The following is a 22,334-nucleotide window of genomic DNA, read 5'->3' as shown; positions in this document are numbered from 1 at the left end:
TGTGTGTGGGGGACAGTTTATGACTAAAATGTGTGCTATTAAGTGAATGTGGGGCTGTTTGGGGAAAATGAGGTCTAATTATTAAATGCGATTATGAATTATTTAATGCCTGGGATGTTTGTGGGAAATGGTTATTTTTATTAAACATAAATGCTATTTAATTTCTTGCTGAGGTTGTTTGGAGGGAGGGAAATAGATTATTTATTAAATTGGAATACTTTTATTTTAATGTTGGGGCTGGAGTGAGGTCTAATTTTATAATGTGGGTGATATATTGAGTTAACACCGGTGCTGTTTGGAGTTTTCTAACTTTCATGTACCCATTTTTTTCCAAATAGGGCCCCCAACATTCCAGGATCCAGACAAGCAGCAACTGATCTAAAGACACCAGCAGCCACAAGTGGTGACAATGACAAAACAGGTAAGAGAGAGCAGGACAGTCTGCCAACTGTCCTGAATTTGGTGGGTGACTGTCCCGCTTAGTCAGGATTTGGTCTGACTGCAAGGACAATTGGGAGGTATGTCCTACTTCACATTGTACTGCTTGTGAAGGCAGAACTGTGTGCACCTAACAGTAGTGCTCACAGTATTGCCTATGTATTTGTTGAAAATGTGTCTAATATTACATAATAGGAGCCCCCTGTCTAAAGTGCCTAGGGCCCCCTGAGACTAAGTCCAGCTCTGGTTAGCAGGAGGGAGCGGATAGCTACTCCCAGTTCCCGGACAGGACACAACCTGCAGAGCAAGCCGAGGAGCTCGAAGTCTCATGAGATTTATTAATCTTGTGAGACTAAGAGTTTCCCTGCTCACTCTACAGGACGTTCCCACTCTGATGGATGTCAGCAGCATCAGAAGCATAGATAAGTACAGTGGACTGGGGGTGTTGTAATGTGCTTCTGGGGTGGAGGGGTGGCATGATAGGGAGGGCCTGATAAATGTAATGTTTTATTATAATGTATGTATCAATGCCCCATGTTGACCACACCCCCTGCATAATGTGGCCACGCTCTTAGCGGCACCCAGTTTTTTCATGCTCATCAACAGAGATAGGCCTGTATGCTTGAAATGCCAGGGCTGATTTTTAGTCCCAGTCCGGCCCTGCTTCTGTGGGAGTTATGGTGTCAGTGAGATGGTTTTTGTACATGGGGCTGGGTGTGGTTCCGCTCTTACACATTTCTCCAGTTTGGCAAATAGCCTATTTTCTCTTAATTTCTCTAACATTAGGGTTGCATGTCCATGGTGCTCAGACAACGTAGGTGAAAAAAATAGAATGTCACTTAGATCTATTGCCACAAATTTTTCCTACAAATTCAAAGGAAACATCATTTACCAAGTCTTGGCTAATAGCTGGAGCATTGCATGCCAAATGCATAACTACCTTTTCATAGTGCCCTTGTCTGTTATTGAAGGCCGTCTTCCATTCATCTACCTGTCTAATGCGTTCAAGATTGTAGATAAGGAAAATAAAGTGGTCTCTTTTAATTGGTCAATAATTCAGATTTTAAGGAAAACTGTTACTTATTTAGACCCAGATAATCAACACAGGGATGCAAACCCCTATATTTATATTTAAAAAATGAATCCTGCAACTGTGGGTGATATTGGTAGCAGAGTTTTTTTTTTTCTTCTTGGATACTTATTCATAGTTTTAGTTTTAAGACCTGAAAGGGTATAAGCTTTCATTTTAGAGGGTATGTTTCTGGAATTACATCAATAACCTATGAGGTGGTAAATTATGTGCAGATTGTCTAAAAACATCAGAGACATTCTGATTGTGCATAGGTAAATCTTCTGAGGACATTAAAGTAATATGTCCTGGAATACAATGTTTATGACAATTGGAAATCCATTTAATAGTATCCCCCTTATTCCAATCGGCAATCAAGTTGTGACAATTAAGATATCTTTTCGTCATGAATTCCACCAACAATTCGAAAATTCCCTGCTAGATATAGGTCTTCAATCTACAGCACAAACAGTATATTAGATAGCCACAGGGGAATCTGGAAGAACAAACAGTAGCCCTAATCTCTCAGCAAATGAGAAATCAAGGAAATTGCCAGCCACAATCCAGGAAGTCAGAACAATACAAGAGTAGACTTTAACATGCAATTTCAGTGGTATTAAGAATTTTCTAATTTAGGAGAAAATACCTATTAGTCTAGGTTAGCTACCGTAGGCTCATCTACGTGCTGATGTTTCCAACAGTATAGAAAAAGCTCTGCACAGCAGCATTGTTTTTTCCCCAGTGGAACCCAAGGACTAAATCTACATTGGCTCTTCCAGCCTGGTATCTGGAGAATATCTGAACATATTAGGAGAAATTGGATTTGGCACAAAGGAGGATAATATCTAAATGGTTAGCACGGTGGCTAAGTGATTAGCACTTCTGCTTTGCAGCACTGGGGTCATGAGTTCAATTCCCGACCATGGCCTTATCTGTGAGGAGTTTGTATGTTCTCCCCGTGTTTGCGTGGGTTTCCTCCGGGTGCTCTGGTTTCCTCCCACAATCAAAAAACATACTGGTAGGTTAGTTGGTTGCTAACAAAACTACCCTGGTCTGTGTGTCTGTCTGTGCCTGTGTCAGGGAATTTAGACTGTAAGCCCCAATGGGGCAGGGACTGATGTGAGTGAGTTCTCTGTACAGCGCTGCGGAAATATGTGGCGCTATATAAATAAATGGTATTAATAATAAATAGCCTACACGGCTGTCTCCATTCTTATAACTTTCTATAAGTTTTGATGGTTAATTGCATTGCAGACTACACAGATTATGAAGCAAGATAAGGAACCAACCAATCCTTGATGGGTTCAGAAAGATCTAAATGATACTTATTGCAAATGGCTTAATCTTTATATCTGCAGACTATGGCTCAATGTCTGAATTCCACATCCATTGTTATGTAAACATAGATTTGCATCATCAGATACAATGTTATTAGTGTCATTATACAGAAGATTTACAGTTTCAAGAAAATGTCTGCTCGTGAGAAGGTTGGGCTCTGAGGATCAATGCAAAATGCCCAAACGTCAGGGTCTCCTTGCAGGAATGATATTGCAACTCTCAGCTTATGTTCCTCTGTGTCAGATTTGAGTCTTAATTTAAAATGTGGTTTGCAACTGTCACAAAACATCTACAATGACTTCTTGTCTTTTGTGAATTGGATTGGTAAACTTATTTGGGGTTCCAGGGCCACTGCAAGACATGTAGGACGGAGTCTGATTGCAACCTCCTGCGCAGCAGCCTTATTGAACCATCTTTGTCAGAACTTGGAGTCGATTGGTGAAAACTTCAGCTGGACTTGCCCTCATAATAGTTTTTAGTCTTGTTAAAAAGTCAGCATTTTCTAAACCCTTTTTGAGTACACCTACAACCAAAGCTATTTGTGCTTTTCACCTATGGAAGCCCCTTTTCCCTTAGAGCTTTATATGCTCACCGGTACTATGTTGTCCCCAAGACTTGTGCACAAAGTTATTGGTGTTTCCCATGCAGGGTAGTCCACGATGGAAGAGGACAGCAAAAGTCAAACAAACAAGGGTCAGGAGCTAAATCAGCAATGGCTGTAGAGAATTTGCAGACTAAGACAGGTGAAATAAATTGGTGTCAGGAACCAGAACAGAAATAACAGTACAAAATTGGCAGGTAAGATGAGGTCAGGCGATGGAGATCAGCAAAGACTTCAAGTAAGGACTGTACACAGATTAATGGTAGTAATAAGAGAACCTAGGTAACGTCAAATTAACCTACAATGATCAATGAGATAGAAGCATCCACCCAGTATGCACCGACATACATACATACATACATACATACATACATACATGCCAAATAAATGTGCACACTTAACCCATTTTATAAAACTCACACCTGTTTTCACATAAATTTTAAATAGCTCATAACACCCACATGATCAATTACTAGAGCTTATTTAAAGAACAAGAACAATAGACATTAGATTAAATGTATCCTGTTATATGTCATCATCTATTTACGATTTAGATAGCAGAAATGTGGAACCACCACATCACAATATCATCACCAAAACTGCCAGCACAGCGTTGTGGCATCTGGAGTTATTGAGACAGACAGATATATTCACAGGTGTGTTGTAAGTGATGTCAGCTACTAAACACATGTGACACACTTACACACCTTCTTTCACACTTCTTGAATTTCTTTACATGGCTGTGATCATTCCGATGCTCGTAGGACCCTAGTGTGCTGGGGGGTTCCTTAAGTGTTATTGAAATAAATTGTTCTCTACTGATAGGGACCCCCATTTTTTCCTGATACATTTTTACATTTTTCCTTGAACATGCTTCCTTAGAATGTTCTTATTTGTCCTAGTGAATCGTCACTGGTAGTATACGCAATTAGTTTCATCCTGGCTTAAGACTTACCCCTCTTACAGCCACTTTCTGAGAAGTTCTGAGCATGAAACAACATTATGTAATCAATATTCTATGGGACTTACTATTCCCAAAGATCAGCCATGTACCAGGAAATGGAAAATGGGGAACATGATGACATTTGCTTTAGTCATATTGTAGTAATCGTATGGTAGCCCATGGAGTCTTCTTCATAGTAATAACAATTTAGTGTCGACTAATGAGTTGAAACTGTAAACTAAGACAGCTTGATTTCTGAAAGAGTGCAATGTACTGTTCCTCTGTTTGCTACTTTTATGAATTGATTTTTTTAGACATCTACTTTGCATTCCTACATGGGGTAATCTTCCATTTTAGTTTTGCTTTGGAGACATTTAGTTAATTATATATGACATAATGCACTGCCTTATGTAAATTATGTAGATATTCAAAATTACAGAGGAACTCTATATAAATGCACCGGGCTATAGGCCTGATATCTATAATACTTTGCAGAAAAGGTGAATTATTTCTTATAATAGTACTGGGGTCATGTGTTCAATTCCCAACTGGCCTTATCTGTGTGGAGTTTGTATGTTCTCCCCGTGTTTGCATGGGTTTCCTCCGGGTGCTCTGGTTTCCTCCCACACTCCAAAAACATACTGGTAGGTTAATTGACTGCTATCAAAATAGACCCTAGTCTCTGCCTGTGTGTGTGTGTATCTTAGGGATTTTAGACTGTAAGCTCCAATGGGGCAGGGACTGATGTGAGAGAGTTCTCTGTACAGCTCTGTGGAATTAGTGACGCTATTTTAATGGCTGCTGATGATGATGATAAGTTGGTCTAATGCATTCGGAACTCACTGATTATATAGATATTATTTATATGAGTTTATAAGTATATTAGCATCACTAGTGTATTATAACTGTGACATCTTAAACATAATCCATTTACACAACTAGCCATACTGGCACACATTTTAGCTTGCAATGACAAACATGTTTTTCCAGAATATATAAACTAGTCTTGTTTATTCAGTCATCTCTTTCTCCGAACAGTAGATAATCATCATGTTGGACTTCTTCCTTTATAGCCAAGGGGGAGCTGCTGGCTGCAGAATGTTTTTTGCACATATTTTCAAGCATTACCTAAGAGCAGCAGAGTCATCTACTCCACAGATGCTGATATATAAAATGTGCCAGGTTTATTTTTAATTTGTTGATCTATGAGCTCTTCTTTTTACGATAAATTTGTCTGTTAAGAGCAGTGTTCCTTGAATCTCCCTCAATAAACACACACATGTTCAATTAAATCAGTGGTTATTCTCAAACATATTGCTAATACTTAACAAAGTTACTATTGTATAGACAAGTCAAAAGTATCCTTATCTTTGTCAATCTCTGACATCGCTCATCTTGAAAGATGATAATATCTTTCACTATGATGGCCATATTAAGAGATACTGAATCCATGTCAGTGAGAAACTCCTATAATATGGCTGACAGTATTTTCACATAATATGTGTTTGAACAATACTTACAGTTTTCTGCTTCATTCCTGTCTACATACATCAATTTTAACACACTAGCAGGCGTATTTATCATTTAAGCTTGCATCCCAATGTCATTGTATGCTGGTTCTACACTGACCTATATTCTTCAGTCACCATTACAATGGAGTTATAATAAGAAGCAATTACCTTCCAGGTATAGGGGTTTACATCTAGCAAGGGCTGGCATGTATGCCACACCCAAAAAGGCCTTAAATAGTCTCTCAGGCCTATTTAAGACCTTTTGCTAGATACACACATGTCCCATAGATTGGCAAGCAAAAATGAGAGTTATTTTTTTACCGTAATAATAGTTAAAATGCGCGGCCACGATGTTCTGAGGCTCATCGCGGCCAGTTGAATCTGCCCTTCAGGGGCAAATTCAATTCTCGCCGTTTTCCGCGGCGCTAAAACTATTACCGCTATTACGGTAATAGTAAGCTGGATTTCAGCTCGCGGCTCAGGGAGCTGGGAGCTGAAATCCAGCGAGAAAACTACCGTAATAACGGTATTTACGCGCATTATTACCGTAATAATGGTAATAGTGCGCGCGCCGTGGAATTTTTGGCTTTAACGCCAAGAATTGAATATGCCCCTTAGTGTCTAAAATCCATACAATTTCTGCTGTGAGAGACAAATTAATGAGCAATGCAATATGTGAAGCGAAACCACATGATCCAAGGGTAACTCCAGAATAGAAAAGAAAAACTGTTTTATTTGTATAACAAATTAGACAATTTTCTTAGTGTTATTAAAAATATTTATTAACATCAGTTAACTTATTATATTTACTATGAGTACTGTATGAGATAGAATTAAATTACTCGTCATATATAGTTTGGCTCTATACAGAGACACTTATCTAACGTGTTGAATTAAATTGTTATAATTAATTTGGGTGGAACTGGCACTCTATTATTTAAAGGAAAGAAGGTTAATACTCATTTGTTGTCTTTGAAAAAGTTCAACAGAGGTGAACGAAACGCGTCAGCCAGAATCTTACTCCACTACTATATAGTAATCGCTATCAACACCTAAAGAAATGAGGTGTTGTTCTATTCTATGTTTCACTGATTGATATATGAATTTTAAACAACATTATGTATCAAGTATCAGTATCAGGTATTCAAGCTCATTTCAAGTGCGATTTGGAGGATATATCTCTACCGATCGGTGTGTCTACAATAAAGGTCTGTTATTATTAACCTTTCATTTTTTTGAGTTTATGGACTATTTTTAATAGACTGCTCCTTCGCTATATAAGCAGTTACCTGGAGACAAATTGAGTTTGCTATTATATTCATTACCCTTGGATTATTGCTGTGGAGGAATTTCCATTATCAATCCACTATTTGTGAAATTTGTTATGCTCTTTGTGTCGATTGTTGTTACAAGCCTAGTAATCTATTTGTTGTAATTTACCTGTTATTGTTATTACTGTTACGTGATTTAATTAGTGTTGATTTTGTATAATTACTTTGTATTGATTTAGCTATTTTCTGTGTATGTCATGTGTATCTACAAGTATCTATTGTAGATTGTTTTTAGATTAATTATTTTTGTATATTGGGCGTAATAAATATTATTTTATCCTGAAAAGAACTATTCCTGTCCATTTATTCATTTATTCATTTATATATTTTTTTTACTAGTCATTGGTTAGTGCTGTAATATCTAGTTTCCATTTTTTGCTTTCAAGTTTACCACAACGTCAGGAAGTTTGGAATCACCGTAAAAAAAAGTGCTGTTGATTGTACGACATTTTCAGCTACTTTTTATTTTTTTCATGAATGATTTCACTTTTGTTAAGGCTCAAGGGGTACTCGTGCAATAACTAAATATCCTCATGAGATTTAGGTCACACATAATAAAGGAGGAAAATGACGATGGCATTTAGAAGAAATTTCTGTTTTCCAATTTTGATGACGGAGAAAACAATGATGTTTAATGAGGCATCACTTTTACTAGGGTCGTTCAACCTTCTTACAACTTTAATTTATTGGCTTGTACATAGCCTCATGCAGCTTTCACTAAATACATTGCTTTATCTTTATGGTTTTCTTCTGTGTTTTACCTCGTCTTTTTATCTATCAGTTGTTTCTTTTTATTACCATTGGATACGACATAGCTCAGCTCTGCTCTGTGTAGGGGATAAAACTGCATACAAATAACAGTTTTGTGTCGTTGTCATAGGCAACACTACTGAGATGATATAAAGGCTTTGTGATCATTAGAATTTGGTGATAAATGTTGTAAACTTTGCAGGAGGAACTATAAGTTGTCTAAAGGTTGAAAGCCCCTTTATAAGATCATCATCATAATAATATTAACAATATATACATGTATGTCCAGGGAGTAAACTGGCACAGCTCATGTCAACTTATCAACTGAATCACTGTATTTTAAAATACCTGAATTGTGTCTTTTTTTATGCCCACTGAATTAATATTTGCAGACATATAAAATCATTGAACAAATGTTCTGTTTTCCTACAAACCATATACACAAACACATAACGTGCACACTGCAAACCACTTATGTCTGTCAGTTTGTTCTCTTTTGCACTGATTTAAAATGCAAGATATTTCATATTTTGGGTAACACAAACAGAATCCTTAGAATTAAACAATGCTCTGGTGGGATGCCTATTGATTTGCTGGTCAGACAAGGTTTTAGTATTAAATGGCTTTTCACCTCTGTACTTCTTGGCCTATTGATTTTGGTATAAATTACATATAATGCATTTCATGGCTCTATGGCTCTTAAGGCTTGTTCTGTAGAAATGTATGACTATTCCAGCTAATAGAACATAATGCCAGATACAGTGCTGCCCTCTCTGTCCTGTCTTTGCCTGACCTCTTCTTGTCTTTCTAGGCAGGAATATGATGAAAGATATGGATTTTATGAAGCTGTGCATAGAGAAAATTGTGGTAATAGAGTCTATAACTATGAGTCCCCAGTTGGTGTTTCCGGAGATAAAGGTACAGAACGCTCCCTTATGCCTGTTTTTTACTTGTCCAGCAGTGCTTTCCAGTGCTTTACCTTTGATACTTCTAAATAACCTGAAGTAGTTGGATCAAGTACCTTAAGATTCAGGCTGTTTCAGTCTCAAAATTAGACCTTTGATTGTTTGTTTGTTTGTACAAGGCCATCTAAGGTTAGATGCAAACTGAAGCCCCTCTCGTACTCACCCTCTATGCCTTAAGGTCACCATTTTAAAGAGTCAATTTGCCGGTTCTGTATTATATGCTGCCATTCTTTTTATGTTATTATTATTATTATTATTATTATTAATAATTTTTATTTATAAGGCGCCACAAAGTATCCGTAGCGCCGTACAAGGACAAACAATGGCACAGTACAAGGTGAAACAGCACAGTACAAGTAACTGTAAGCACTATAACTCTGGGGGCTCAGGCTCAGCTAACGAGAGGGAGGGGAAAAGTCAGTACAGGCAGGTAACTTGAGCCCAAGCGGGTGGGCACCGATGACAGGTTAAGAGCCACTGAGCGGAGCGGAGAGAAGCGAGAGGAGACAGAGGGCAGAAGGACCAAGAGGAGGAGAGCTGAATAGCTGGAGAGCGCCGTTAAAAGTGATCGAAACAGGAGGTAGGAGAGCCCTGCTCAAAGGAGCGTAAAATCTAAAGGGAGGAGAAAACAGACAGACACAAGGATGAGATGGAGAGATGGGAGAAACGGAGATGGAGTCGAGGAAGGGGGAGAAAGGAAGAAGGGATGAGAGAGAGAGGTAGCCGACCGGTGGGAGGTTAGGCATGAGACTGGAAGGCTTTTAAGAAAAGGTGGGTTTTTATGTGCTTTGTTTCAGTACTTATTTACAATCTCTAAAAAATACCTACTGCGGAATCAGTGGTGCTCTATAAATAAATGGTGATGATGATGATGATGATACTTTGGACATCCATTTTGTATGACTGTCTACTAAGGCCTTGTATTTCATTATTACAGACAGGAGGATAGGAACCCACTGCAAACAGATAGAACACTGGAATCAGAATTCCACCAATACCTACTCTCCTGATCACAACATTCAGAGGGTCTGGCCACAAAGTGATACACAAAGCTGGTAAATACTGATATAGCTTTCTCTAATGTAATTGTCAATGTACAGCACATTCTGTCACATACATGGTTTTTATATTTTACTGGCTGAAGTACCCGGAGTTGCCTGGGCTTAAATCTTCAAGTTATTCAGTTATCAATGAGTTAGATGTAGATGTCAACATTTTAAAAATAATTTGCAGCCAAGATGACATCCAGATCCATCCAGTGGAAAGCTCAGAACAGACTCCTCGGGTCAAAGTTCTGCCCAGCGTACATTAACGGGAGATCTGACCGGGACTCTAACCCCCTAAGCCCTGGCCAGGATCCAACTGGACCACCTTGAGTTGGTTTCATCCCAATCTGTGCAGAGGTGTTGGAATGCAGGCTCAGAACAGGCTCCTCAGATCAAAGTTCTGCCCAGCGTACACCGATGGGATGTCCAACTGAGACCCTAATCCCCCTAAAACCTTGCCAGGGTCCAACTGGACTAACTCGCATTGGTTTCATTCTAGTTGGTTCAGGGGTGTCAGAATGCAGGCTCAAAACAGACTCCCTGGGTCTAGGTTCTGCCCAGTGTGCACCAACAGGAGGTCCAACCAGGACCTCAACCCCCAAGTATGTCCTCGGGATCCAATGTTAGCAACCTGTGAAGTTTTAATCCAAATCCATCCAGTGGAAGGCTCAGAAAAGGCTTCCAGGGCCAAAGTTCAGCCCAGTATACACAAATGAGACGTCCGATCGGGTCCCTAATCCCCCTTCAGACCTAGCCAGGTTCCAACTGGTTTCATCACAATTGATGCAGGGGTGTCCGAATGCAGGCTCAGAACAGGCTCCCAGGGTCAAAGTTCTGCCCAGCATATACCAATGGGAGGTCTGACCGGGACCCTAACCCCTAAATTCTGGACAGGATCCAACATGTTGGTTTCATCTCAATTGATGCAGGGGTGTCCGAATGCATAACCAGACAGACAAACAGACCAATGGTTTTTATATATAAGATGAAACAAAAAAATAATATATATATATATATATATATATATATATATATATATATATATATCAAATTATTGCTGCATATTTAATGACTGGAATGTAAATTGTAAAAGTAAAATCATGTGATTAAATCATTTGTTTATGCCAATGATTAGAAACCCATAAGCATCAGACATCTTGATCTTAAGTGCCACAAGTAGATCTGATATCAGTAACAAGATGCCACTTTCAGAAAAAGGGTGTAAACCACATGCATACCACTAAGGCTGGGTGCACACTACAGTTTTTTGAGCCAATTATCAGGCCAATTATGCTGTAAACGACTGTTCGGCCCGATTTCACATTAATGTGTACTGTGCAATGATGAACGGTTATCGCTCCAAAGCACATCGTATTGTTTCATTTGATTTATAAGCTGAACTAAACATCTCATTAAACGATGGATCAATGTTGTTTCAATCCTGCAGTGTGTATGCACTCAGGACCAGCAGTGTCCATAGACCTCTATGGAGTGTGCAGAGCCACAATCTTTTCAGCCGATGGTTATGACAGATAAAGAGCACAGATCTGAAGGTAAATTTTGTAAAATGTGTTTAGTGTGTACACATGAATCGGCTGCTGATCCAGACTGGTTTTTTTTTTTGTCGTTTGTAAAATCGTTAAAGATGTCGCATCGGGAGACATTTTCTGTAGTGTGTCCCCAGCCTAAGAGTGTAATTTTTCACAGTATGGTCACAATTTCCACTGTGAAAATGGGGCTTACCCTCATGGGTCAAGTATATGACCTAAATTTTCCCATGAAGAATATTGGGAGTTATCCCAGAGAAATGGCCACATTTTAACCAGGGATATTCATTATGTCTGACCTAACAATAAGATTTGAATAAGGGTTCTATAAAGCTAGCTGATAAATAGAAATGTTCTGATGGCATTTTCTCTCCATGCATTGATTTGTCACACTATGTCAGGACCGGGGGTTTGGAAGACAATAGTGACCGGCACCCTGATCAGAGAAGGTGCGGTTCTGCTGTGGACAGATTTGAGGTACGAAGCAAACATTTTGTTACAAAAAATACTTGTGTGTATTAGTATTGGTGCAATGTGTCAGGGGTACAAGTGTGTATGCTTACGCCTAACGATAGTGTAGAGATGTGGCTGACAGTATTAGTAGTAAATGCGGAAGTCGCAGTTTCCATATAATATGTAATTAAACACAAACACCTCCACATCTGTCGTTTACCCCTTTACCAACGAAATGGGAATTTTCTTTCCTGAAGTAGTCCAAATGGAAGTGACCAATAAGTAATGCGACCGTGGCGACTTGATATGAAACAGTCAAGATGTTAATGAATGATGTACTGTGAGCTGGATCACAAACAGACCATCAGAAGCAGGTAGATAGTGCTGCAGAGGGTCATCATTATTGTATATCTTTACACCAGGCCTCCAATACCAGCTAGTGATATGCATCATAAGGAGTATCTGGGGATGCTTCCATGTCTAATTATGTTGCTTCTGATGGGGTTGTGCTACACGTCTGTGAACGTGCCCTTACTATGCCCAGCTTACCATTGCCCACCACAGTTCCACCTCTCCAGGCATCAGGGGACACAAGTCTATGATACGCACAAGCCTAGATACAGGTACATTTTAGTGCACATGCACAGTATGCAAATGTGTTTTTACATGACACTACAATTGATGCATTTACACCTCTAAATGAAGCCCTATGCATATACTGAGATGTCTATACACTTACCCTATAACCACTGTAACTGAATTGCTACTAAGCATTGAGCTGCATGAGAAGTATTAACCCTTACAAGGATTGAGACCTTACTATTGGACATATAGCAGCAAAATTATTGGTTGTTTTTTTTATCAGTGGTTGTCAATTTAGCTGAAAATAGTCCTATGAGATATAATCCTTTGAGGAATTGAGAAATTATTTTAACTACATCTCAATGTCAGTTAAACCTCAATTGTAACAAGATAATGTTATATCTAACTATCAATTGAAACATTTGTTTTCAAGAAGAAACAATATCGCTAGTTACTGTCATTTAGATATTCCTATCAGTATAAAATGATGTATTACATTGGTGTTAATATGAGATGTGAGAGTACAGTTTCCTTTTAATACACATTTCTATTTCCTTTACAATTTTAAAATATTTTGCTCAATGGTTTTAAATGTTTCAATAATAAATATTATTTTTTTTTTAATTATCATTGCAAAGAAGCCTTAGGAAACCTAAGAGTGCATCCTATTTGAGAGAAATCTCTCCATCTTTATTTATGTCTATACACTGATCTGGCTTCGCACATAGCAAGTACAGTATTTGGCTTGCTATTAACGCACCACTAACATCATATACTGACCATATACATTCTCTATACTCAGGGCCACATTCAGAGTTAATACTGCTCTTTGCACTGTGAATGAATATGCCCTTATTGTATTGATGATGGTCATATCTGTCTACCCAACAAACCATCATTGAATATGTTTACTGTGATAAATATGTAGTTGTTAAGACTGAGCAGCAAGAAAAGCAAGTTAAAGGGAAAAAATGGCCACTATTATCTATGCTGCTACCTAAATTGTGCTAGTTTATGAATATGGTTAGTTGGCTTTTATGGTAAATGCAGCCCTATCTATACATTTCACCCACTAAATACATGTTGCCTCTTCACCTCTCTTTTTACAGCAGTCCTTCAGTTCCACAAAACATAGTATGCTGTCTCAATACCGTGACTCTGGCATGTCGTCCAGTAGTTTCGAGTTAAGTCAATACATGCATGACTCATGGAACACATTGCAGAATGGTAAGTAACTGCTGGTATTTCTGTCACATTAGCAGTGAAGATTATAATTTTCAACTTTCATAAAGTAAACCAATATTCAGTCTGTCAAGTCAGTTGGACCTAGTGAAATCACTACAGAATGAGCCACAAAGCACCTCTTACCTCAATGATTTGAATGGTACCTAGTAAATTGCTAGGCTACATTCTCAGGCATATTGCATATCTGCCAACAATTAGCACAAATCGTGTCACTCCCATTATCCTCACATATCATGGAGACCGTGGGGTAAATGTATCAAGCTGAGAGCTTTCCGGTGAGTTTGAAAAGTGGAGATGTTGCCCATAGCAACCAATCAGATTCTAGCTATCATTTTGGAGAATGTACTAAATAAATAATAACTAGAATCTAATTGGTTTTTCAAACCCGCCGGAAAACTCTTGATACATTTTAACCCCGTGTGTGTGTATGGGGTGGAGGTGGAGTGGGGCGGGAGTGATTTGGGTCAAATGTCAGCCGTTTGTTAGGTGTGTGAGCCTTAGTACCTTTTCTTTGCTCTGATTACAGAGGTTTATGGATTGTACCAGGTAGCGCTCCATTAAAAGAATATATATTTTATGGTGTGCCTACTGGATTGTATAATACCATGCACACAATCTGCCCAATTCACGTTTAAACCTTCCCAAACCATGTCTGTTTTGTGTAATACTATGTTTCTTTCGGCCACTAAGAATAGGGACCATAGGTATACTTTGGTATAATATTGGTTTAGTCCTTAAAATGGCTTCCTCAACCGTGTGTGTGTGTTGTTGAAGAATCCACTTTAATGTAACAATCCTATTAAAAAATAAGGTATGTTTTCTTTAACAAAAATGACTGTGACGGGCTTTAAGAAAAATGATGGTAGCCATTTTTGTTTGCCAACCAGAAAGCTTTTGAGACTCAGTTAATGATTAGTAGGAAGATAAATGCTTGAAAGGTAATTAACTTGCTACTTAAACGTGGGATTGATGCTTTAAGAGCTATTGCTAATATACAAGTACATCTACCGTGAAGTGTATCTGAATCACATTTTTGGGATCTCTAGCACAACACCTTGGCACAATCTCTAATGTAAAGGATACATGAGTCCATTAATTTGAGACAATTTGAAGGAATATTAATTATAATAGTTCATAGACCATTTTAGACTATAATTTCACCATAAATCCCATGCTAGCAGATATAATTGAATATATGTAATCACAGCGCTGTGATTACATATATTTTATTGCCAAAACTAGGGGTGGATCTCCCTTTGATCAGCCGCTCTCACTAATCTAATAGATCAGTGGTCAGGGAACAGGGGTAAATTACCCCAAATGGGTTAAAAATGAAAGTCCTGGGGGTAATGCTGCCGATTCACATGCTGTCAGTTGGATTGTAGACCCCTATAAATGTGAAATTGCTGTTGTACCAGAAGAGCCTCAAGGGTTGGAAGAGGCACTTCTTGAGCTTTGATGCAATAATGAAGCATGTATTGCATTTGAAAACAAAGCAGATCTGTCATATTTTTGGATGTCAACAGCTGCAAAGGCATTCAAAATTGCACATGAGGAGGTAGTCAAAAAGTTGCTGTCTTTTGCAACAACCTACCTTTGCGAACAAGGATTTTCCACTCTAACGAGCATAAAAACAAAGCAGAGAAATCGATTGGATGCTGAAGAGTGTATCCAAATTGCTCTGATATCAAAATGCCCCAATATTGATGCTCCCGTATCAAAAATGAAGCTACATCATTTCTCCAAAACCTGAAGTTTTGAAGTTGAAGCTTTCAAAGAAATTTTGAATAGATTCAATAAAATTTTGAATTCCAATAATTAATAATATATAATTTTCTTTCTTTCAAATCAAGGGGGTAACGTCGGGTGTATCTAAATATATTTGGGGGCAAAAGGTAAAAAAGTTCCCTGATCCCTGTAATAGATGTATTCTGCATGAGCGCTTCCAATACCTACAATTGTGTCCTAGCAGAAATGATTGACCTATGACAATTTCCTCTACACTCTATACTTGTGATGTATAACTAATGATCAAAACTATTTTATTCCTGTATTTGGACTTATGGCAAATAAAATAATGTCCAAATAAAAATCGTTTCACACCTGCTTGGACTCAGACAGGGGACTAGAGTGAAGCAGACATCACCCCAATAAAAAGTGTCTTACTCCTAAGATCTAGTTATAAAAAAAAACAGAGCAATTCCGCAATATTAAAAACAGCTAAGTGGGGTTTAATAAAAGTTTAAAATGCAATATAATTCAAAGTGAAATACATCAAACAACATTTAATTATGGAAATTAAAAATCCAGACTATTGAGCAACACATCACAAAGCTGAGAAAGAAATGCGAGATCTCCCCTTTAATCATTACAGCTACGCTCTCAAATTTCTGCAATACCCAAAAGGCCTTTGCAGCACAGTTATTATACAAATTAACCAACAAGCCTTCTTTTTAATGAAATGATCACAGGCCTCGCCTTTCATCTCAGCCCAGTATCTCAGGTTCCCAGAGTAAAAGCCAAGTTAATCTAGGCAATCCAGTGCAGGACAAAACAATTTATGTTATAGTGCTCAATGCCAGGACAATACCATTTATATGTCCATTGTGAAATTATGGCTACAGTGGCAGAAACACATGTAATATTAGAACCCAGGTCAGTTTCAGTACATTAACTGTGCGCTGCAGCCGGAATTACTTGTCACCTTATGGCTGTGTAAAGGATAAAAATGTAATTTTGTTATAATACACCATTATTTATATACTTACCCAATAAAAGAAATAATGTCCCAAGCAACAAGGGCCTGATTCATTAAGGATCTTAACTTGAGAAACTTCTTATTTCAGTCTCCTGGACAAAACCATGTTACAATTCAAGGGGTGCAAATTAGTTTTCTGTTTTGCACATAAGTTAAATACTGACTGTTTTTTCATGTAGCACACAAATATCAACTTTAAATTTCAGTGTACAAATAAGCTATCAAGTATTTGTGTGCTACATGAAAAAACAGTCAGTATTTAACTTATGTGCAAAACAGAATACTAATTTGCACCCCTTGCATTGTAACATGGTTTTGTCCAGGTGACTTAAATAAGAAGTTTCTTAAGTTAAGATCCTTAATAAATCAGGCCCCATATGTTTAATGTTCTCTTTATTTTAGACCAAAGTAGGTATCATAATTGTTATTTATTTAAAGACACCTTGGAATGCACTCCTCAACCCACAGCACCAATGAAGTTTTCCTTGCCACACGTCACAGTATGTTTTGGGGCCCGGGGGCAGTTGGTCAGGGTGTGCCCCAATTTCCCGGATGAGGGTCAACCCGCCCTGGTAGAGATACACAGCATAGAGGTAAGTGAAAAGCCTCAAATTGTACACATTACTAGATAATGTTATGGTAAATGTTTTAAAAAGAGATGGTTATTGAACTATAAGACATAATTGGTGTGAAAGGTATCCTTAGCTGTGTCAACATTTGTCATCACTAGTTTAATATATAGTTATGTATTTCACTGTGGTAGTCTTGTCAACTCATTCCTCATCCATGTCAGAGAATTTGAAAGATAATATCCTTCACATTTGTTCATATGCTGCCTTTGAGCAATACTTACAGCTTCTCTCATTCGTTCCTGTCTTCTGACTTTAAATTGACTGCAGTTATGCAATATTTTACTGATCATCATGCTTGGACCGAGCCCCAAATCAACTCTTCCACCATACACCCTGTCACAGAATTTCTTCACTTGTCACAGCTATATAACAGGCTGACATATTTTCTTTCTCTCCTTAAACATAAGTACATATATGTTCTGCCTTTCCATGTTCCTGCTTCATCATCTATTTTAGTAAATCAGTCATGTGCACTGCAGTTATATCACTACATAGAGTTTAATTTGTATGTGAATTTCTGTGTCCCCTCCATTTACCTGTCATAAATGGAATAGAGGAGAGATGGTGTTACTTAAAGCACATTTGCACACAGACATAGGAGTATATTTACTAAACTGCGGGTTTGAAAAAGTGGAGATTTTGCCTATAGCAACCAGACTCACTGTCATTTTGTAGAATGACAAATATAAATGATAAATGATAACTAGAATTTGATTGGTTGCTATAGGCAATTGTACTGTGTTATATAGGTAACACACAAAGAGGAGAGCTCCATTGCTCCATTGCTAATTGTCATTGCTGAAATAAAAATACTAGGGATGGCAGGCTTCATGTAAATCTGCAGTCAAATTGTACGGTGTTATATAGGTTACACACAAAGAGGAGAGCTACATTGCTAATTGTCATTGCTGAAATACAAAAACTAGGTCTGGCAGGCTTGGTCTTCTGAATTTGCAGTCAAATTGTACGGTGTTATATAGGTTACACACAAAGAGGAGAGCTCCATTGCTAATTGTCATTGCTGAAATACAAATGCTAGGACTGGCAGGCTTGGGGCTAGATTTACTAAGCTGCGGGTTTGAAAAAGTGGGGATGTTGCCTATAGCAACCAATCAGATTCTAGCTGTCATTTTGTAAAAAGCACTACATAAATGAAAGCTAGAATCTGATTGGTTGCTATAGGCAACATCCCCACTTTTTCAAACCCGCAGCTTAGTAAATCTAGCCCTTGGTCTTCTAAATCTGCAGTCTTTGTTTGAAAGTGTATGAAATAATATTGTGACCTGTGAGGTGGTCAAAATTGACTGCTAATGACTTGAAATTAGTGTTATTGAGGTTAATAATAATGTAGGGGGGGAAAAAGCACAAATATGTGATTTTAGCAAAAAAAATAAATAGGGATTTTAGAAAAAAAAACGGGATCCAAAACTAAAGAAAAAAAACCACAAAGTTACTCCAGATCCAAAACAAAAACCAGAACATGGGGGTCAGTGATCATCCCTAATGTAATGTATTTAAGAAAACAACAACAAATTAAACACAATTACTTTTAACATTATTCCAGCATTATACATCTCCCCACTTGTCTTCGGGCAGCTTTCATTAAAATATGATTATTAGTACTAATATTTCATAAATGTCTTTTTTTTTCCGATTTTAGACTAATAGAACGTAGGTTTGGTGTACCACCATTCAATATGATTTCTGAAATGTACTGCTTCCTTCCAATGTGTTTTGTATGCTTTCATTTTAGGTTCTACTTCATGACACTTTGGAACAGGAGGAGATGAGAAGGTTTCCTGGTCCAGTACAGAGGTAAGTGACTGCCGGTGGAACTTAACGTGAGAGGTCTGGATGGAGAACCCAGTTCATGTAAAAGAAGTGAAGTTCTCCTGTAGTTCTTTATGCAGTAACAAGACTAAAATATAGATTATAAAAAGAACTGACTATGATAGGATTTATAACCTATTTATAGCTTAAGTCCAAGGGAAGCACAGTCAAGAAGTACATTTTCAGACTAGAATTTCAGGATAACTGCTTGTATGGTAGCATATTAATTGTTAAAGCAATTTCCTTTTTTTAAGCAGATTTGAACTGAATGCACCTCTCAAAGGTGCCTTGTTTCCAATATACATGGCCTCCTTACTTTGCCTCCAGCAGATCTATTTCCCAAGCATCACAATACCATTGAGGCACAATTTTTTTAAAATATCTAGTAATATAACTATCTGGACACCAATTAAGTTTGTTCTTGTACCTGTTACGTTCAGATTATTATTGTGGCAGAGTTTTCACAAATAAACAGCTTATTCCCAGTAACTTTCATTTAGAAAACCCCTAAGGGCATATGTTATATAAACACTCTGGGAGTATGATAAATTTCTTATGTGGATCATTGTTACAAATATAGAAACATATCTTTCCTATTTATTATACTACTTCGGATGTTACTATTGTAATCTGATCTGATAGGGTTCAGCAGAAATTATTATCTAGTATCGATCTAGGTATTTTTTACGGACATGGCCTGATTCATTAAGGAAAGTAAGACAAAAAAAGAAAAAGTTTTCGCCTGGACAAAACCATGTTACAATGCAAGGGGTGCAAATTGGTTTATTATTTTGCACATAACATATATACTGTCTGTTTTTTCATGTAGCACAGAAATACTTGATAACTTATTTGTACACTGAAATTTAAAGTTGATCTAAGACCTGCTCTACCCCAATTATAAATCCGCCCTCACATTTTAAATTTTCCTCCTCCTCCAAATCAACCTGGTCTTGCCAAGGTTCGAAGTTACTCAATTTTTTTTGCTTTATTCTCCTTAATGAATCATGTTTGTTATGTGTACTAAAGCTGGGTACACACTACACTGTTTTCGTCCAATAATCGGCTCAAACAGCCGACATACGACCGCTCGTTCAAAAGTCGGGTCAGTGTGTGCAGTGACACGATGGTCGAAAGTCTGCCCAAATGGACGATTATCTCCTCATTTGGTTGGTCGTACTGTTTAATATTTTCGTTCCAATCTCGTTTCCGTTGTGTAGTGTGTATAAACTGCCGACCGATCCACAACAGTGAGTACGAAATTACAGTCATTGCTCACGACAACATGGCTGTAAAAAGTCGCTAATGGGATGTCCGCTCTTCCCTTTATCCTCCTAAACAAGGCTAGTGTGTATGCAGTCCATGGACCGAGCGATCGGACCATCGGTCGCATGTAAAATCGTTCGGCATAAAAAGTTAGTCGAAATTTCTGTAGTGTGTACCCAGCTTAACAATTATTAGTTTTAGATTGTTTTATAATTATATATGTTTATTGGGCTTAATACATTTTAAGGTATCTTGAAGAGAACCATTTCTAAACATTTATTTCTGCCATAGTGAGTCAATTTTTTATTTTTATCCTTATACCAGTTGTTTGCCAGCGCTGTTCATTTTGTTTTGTTTTTTAAATATAATGATGCAGCACTAGCAACGGCTGATTGCAGAGCCAAACAATGGTCTTATATACAGTGCTGAAATATTTTAGGTGACCTCTGTTGTTATTTCTGTTTGCTGCTGTTTTTCCACATATAAGATACGCATTTCCGTACTGTGTACTGTGAACACATATGTGTACTCATATATCCGTATCTAGATTTTTTGTATATTGGTGCAACCACTTGCAGGGCAGAACATGTGCAGGCAGGGATGGGCAAACTTAGACTGTGTATAGTAACTGCAACATAATTAAACTTTGATGCATCCCCAGATATGGCTTTTAGGAGGCATATCGCTTGTGGGTACAGGAATGATGGTACAATGATGATAAGAACTATGAGCAGCACTCTGTAGCCACTTCTGATTGGCTGATTGCGTATTGACAGCTGCAGCTGACAGTACTAAAATCGTTATCATTGCGGCTATATTATATCAAGTCACAGCCATCTGTTCACATTAAATAATTACCATTTCAATTTTGACAACCGCAGGAAAAAAAGATGCTGAATTTTAAAATAGAAAAGCAACAGAGATGGATGTGTTTGTATTTAGTTACATTGTCTATGGAAAATGTGACTTTAATAATAAATGTCAAGACACCATTCTCTCTTGTGTATATGACATTGTTCTATTGTGTACAAATAGGGTAATGCGACTTTAGCATTTACTACTAACACTTTCTATCCACATCTCTATGCTATCAGAGGGTATAATTACACACACTTGTATGCCTGACATCCTTCTGGGGGAAAATATATTGTTTTTCAGCTAGATACAACTTGAGATGCATCAGACTCAATTTATATATACAGGTGTGCATTTTTGAGCACGCTTTTTTGCATGCGTTCAGTGCACAAATGAAGCCAACTCCAAATGTAGTATTGTTAAATTGTAGGAGCGGGTAATTTAGTTGTTCATATGGAAATATTGTGCTGAATTCTTCAGACGTGTATTTCATTGTTTATCATCAACACTTATGGGAGAACGTGTATTCTAACCAACCAAATCCAAGTCGTCTCGCAGGTGTTGATGATAAAGTGTGATAAGTCATACGATTATCTGCATTACTTGATCAAATTAGTGCCACAATAATGCTTTTATACTGTATTAGCTTCCCATGATCTGGTTCAGGTTCCAGTATCATTGAGCCATTGGCCAAAATACTTGGTTCACTTCAAGTGAAACTATTTTCAATTCACTCATGTGTCTCATATAACTTTGTGGAAATAGTATTGCTTTTCAGGAAAAGACTACTCCTGGATTGGGTGAGAAGGGAAACATCCAAGTTAGATCAAATAATGAAATAATTAAGGTTTTGTTAAATGTTTTTTATTTTATTTTAGAAAAAAAATTCCTTTTATCGTCTCATCTCTTTATTTTGGCAATTCCTTTCTTCATAGCTAATTCCAACATCCCATTTAATAATTGCCAGGCACATTACTGGACTCTTTTCCAAGTTTCAAGAACATAATCACTAAGCTAAAAATGATCCAGAAAATGAGAAAGGGCCTAATTAATGGCCTTATTGGGTCAATTGACAGTGCTTCAAATCTTGGGCCTAACATTAGCAGCATTATATAAACCTGTATTAGTTATTAAGTAATGTCCTAGTTAAGATTTGTTTAGTAGTATGAACTAT

General features: G+C 37.6%; 1 protein-coding gene across 3 annotated transcripts in view; it reads left to right on the top strand.

The window, feature by feature from the left end:
• SEC16B (SEC16 homolog B, endoplasmic reticulum export factor) overlaps positions 1-22,334 on the top strand; it is a 111,661-nt gene that overhangs the window by 5,148 nt on the left and 84,179 nt on the right. For all 3 annotated transcript variants that reach the window (XM_075182208.1, XM_075182207.1, XM_075182205.1), the window contains exons 3-8: positions 8,793-8,899; positions 9,884-10,001; positions 11,941-12,016; positions 13,684-13,801; positions 17,016-17,170; positions 18,963-19,024. In XM_075182208.1, coding sequence (XP_075038309.1) covers positions 8,793-8,899; positions 9,884-10,001; positions 11,941-12,016; positions 13,684-13,801; positions 17,016-17,170; positions 18,963-19,024 — 636 coding nt within the window. The remainder of the gene's footprint in view (positions 1-8,792; positions 8,900-9,883; positions 10,002-11,940; positions 12,017-13,683; positions 13,802-17,015; positions 17,171-18,962; positions 19,025-22,334) is intronic.

The sequence above is a fragment of the Mixophyes fleayi genome, chromosome 8, assembly GCF_038048845.1.
Source record: "Mixophyes fleayi isolate aMixFle1 chromosome 8, aMixFle1.hap1, whole genome shotgun sequence".
In the NCBI taxonomy this organism is placed as follows: Eukaryota; Metazoa; Chordata; class Amphibia; order Anura; family Limnodynastidae; genus Mixophyes; species Mixophyes fleayi.
Note: the sequence above shows the minus strand (reverse complement) of the source record. Positions and strands in the feature narration are given on the sequence as shown.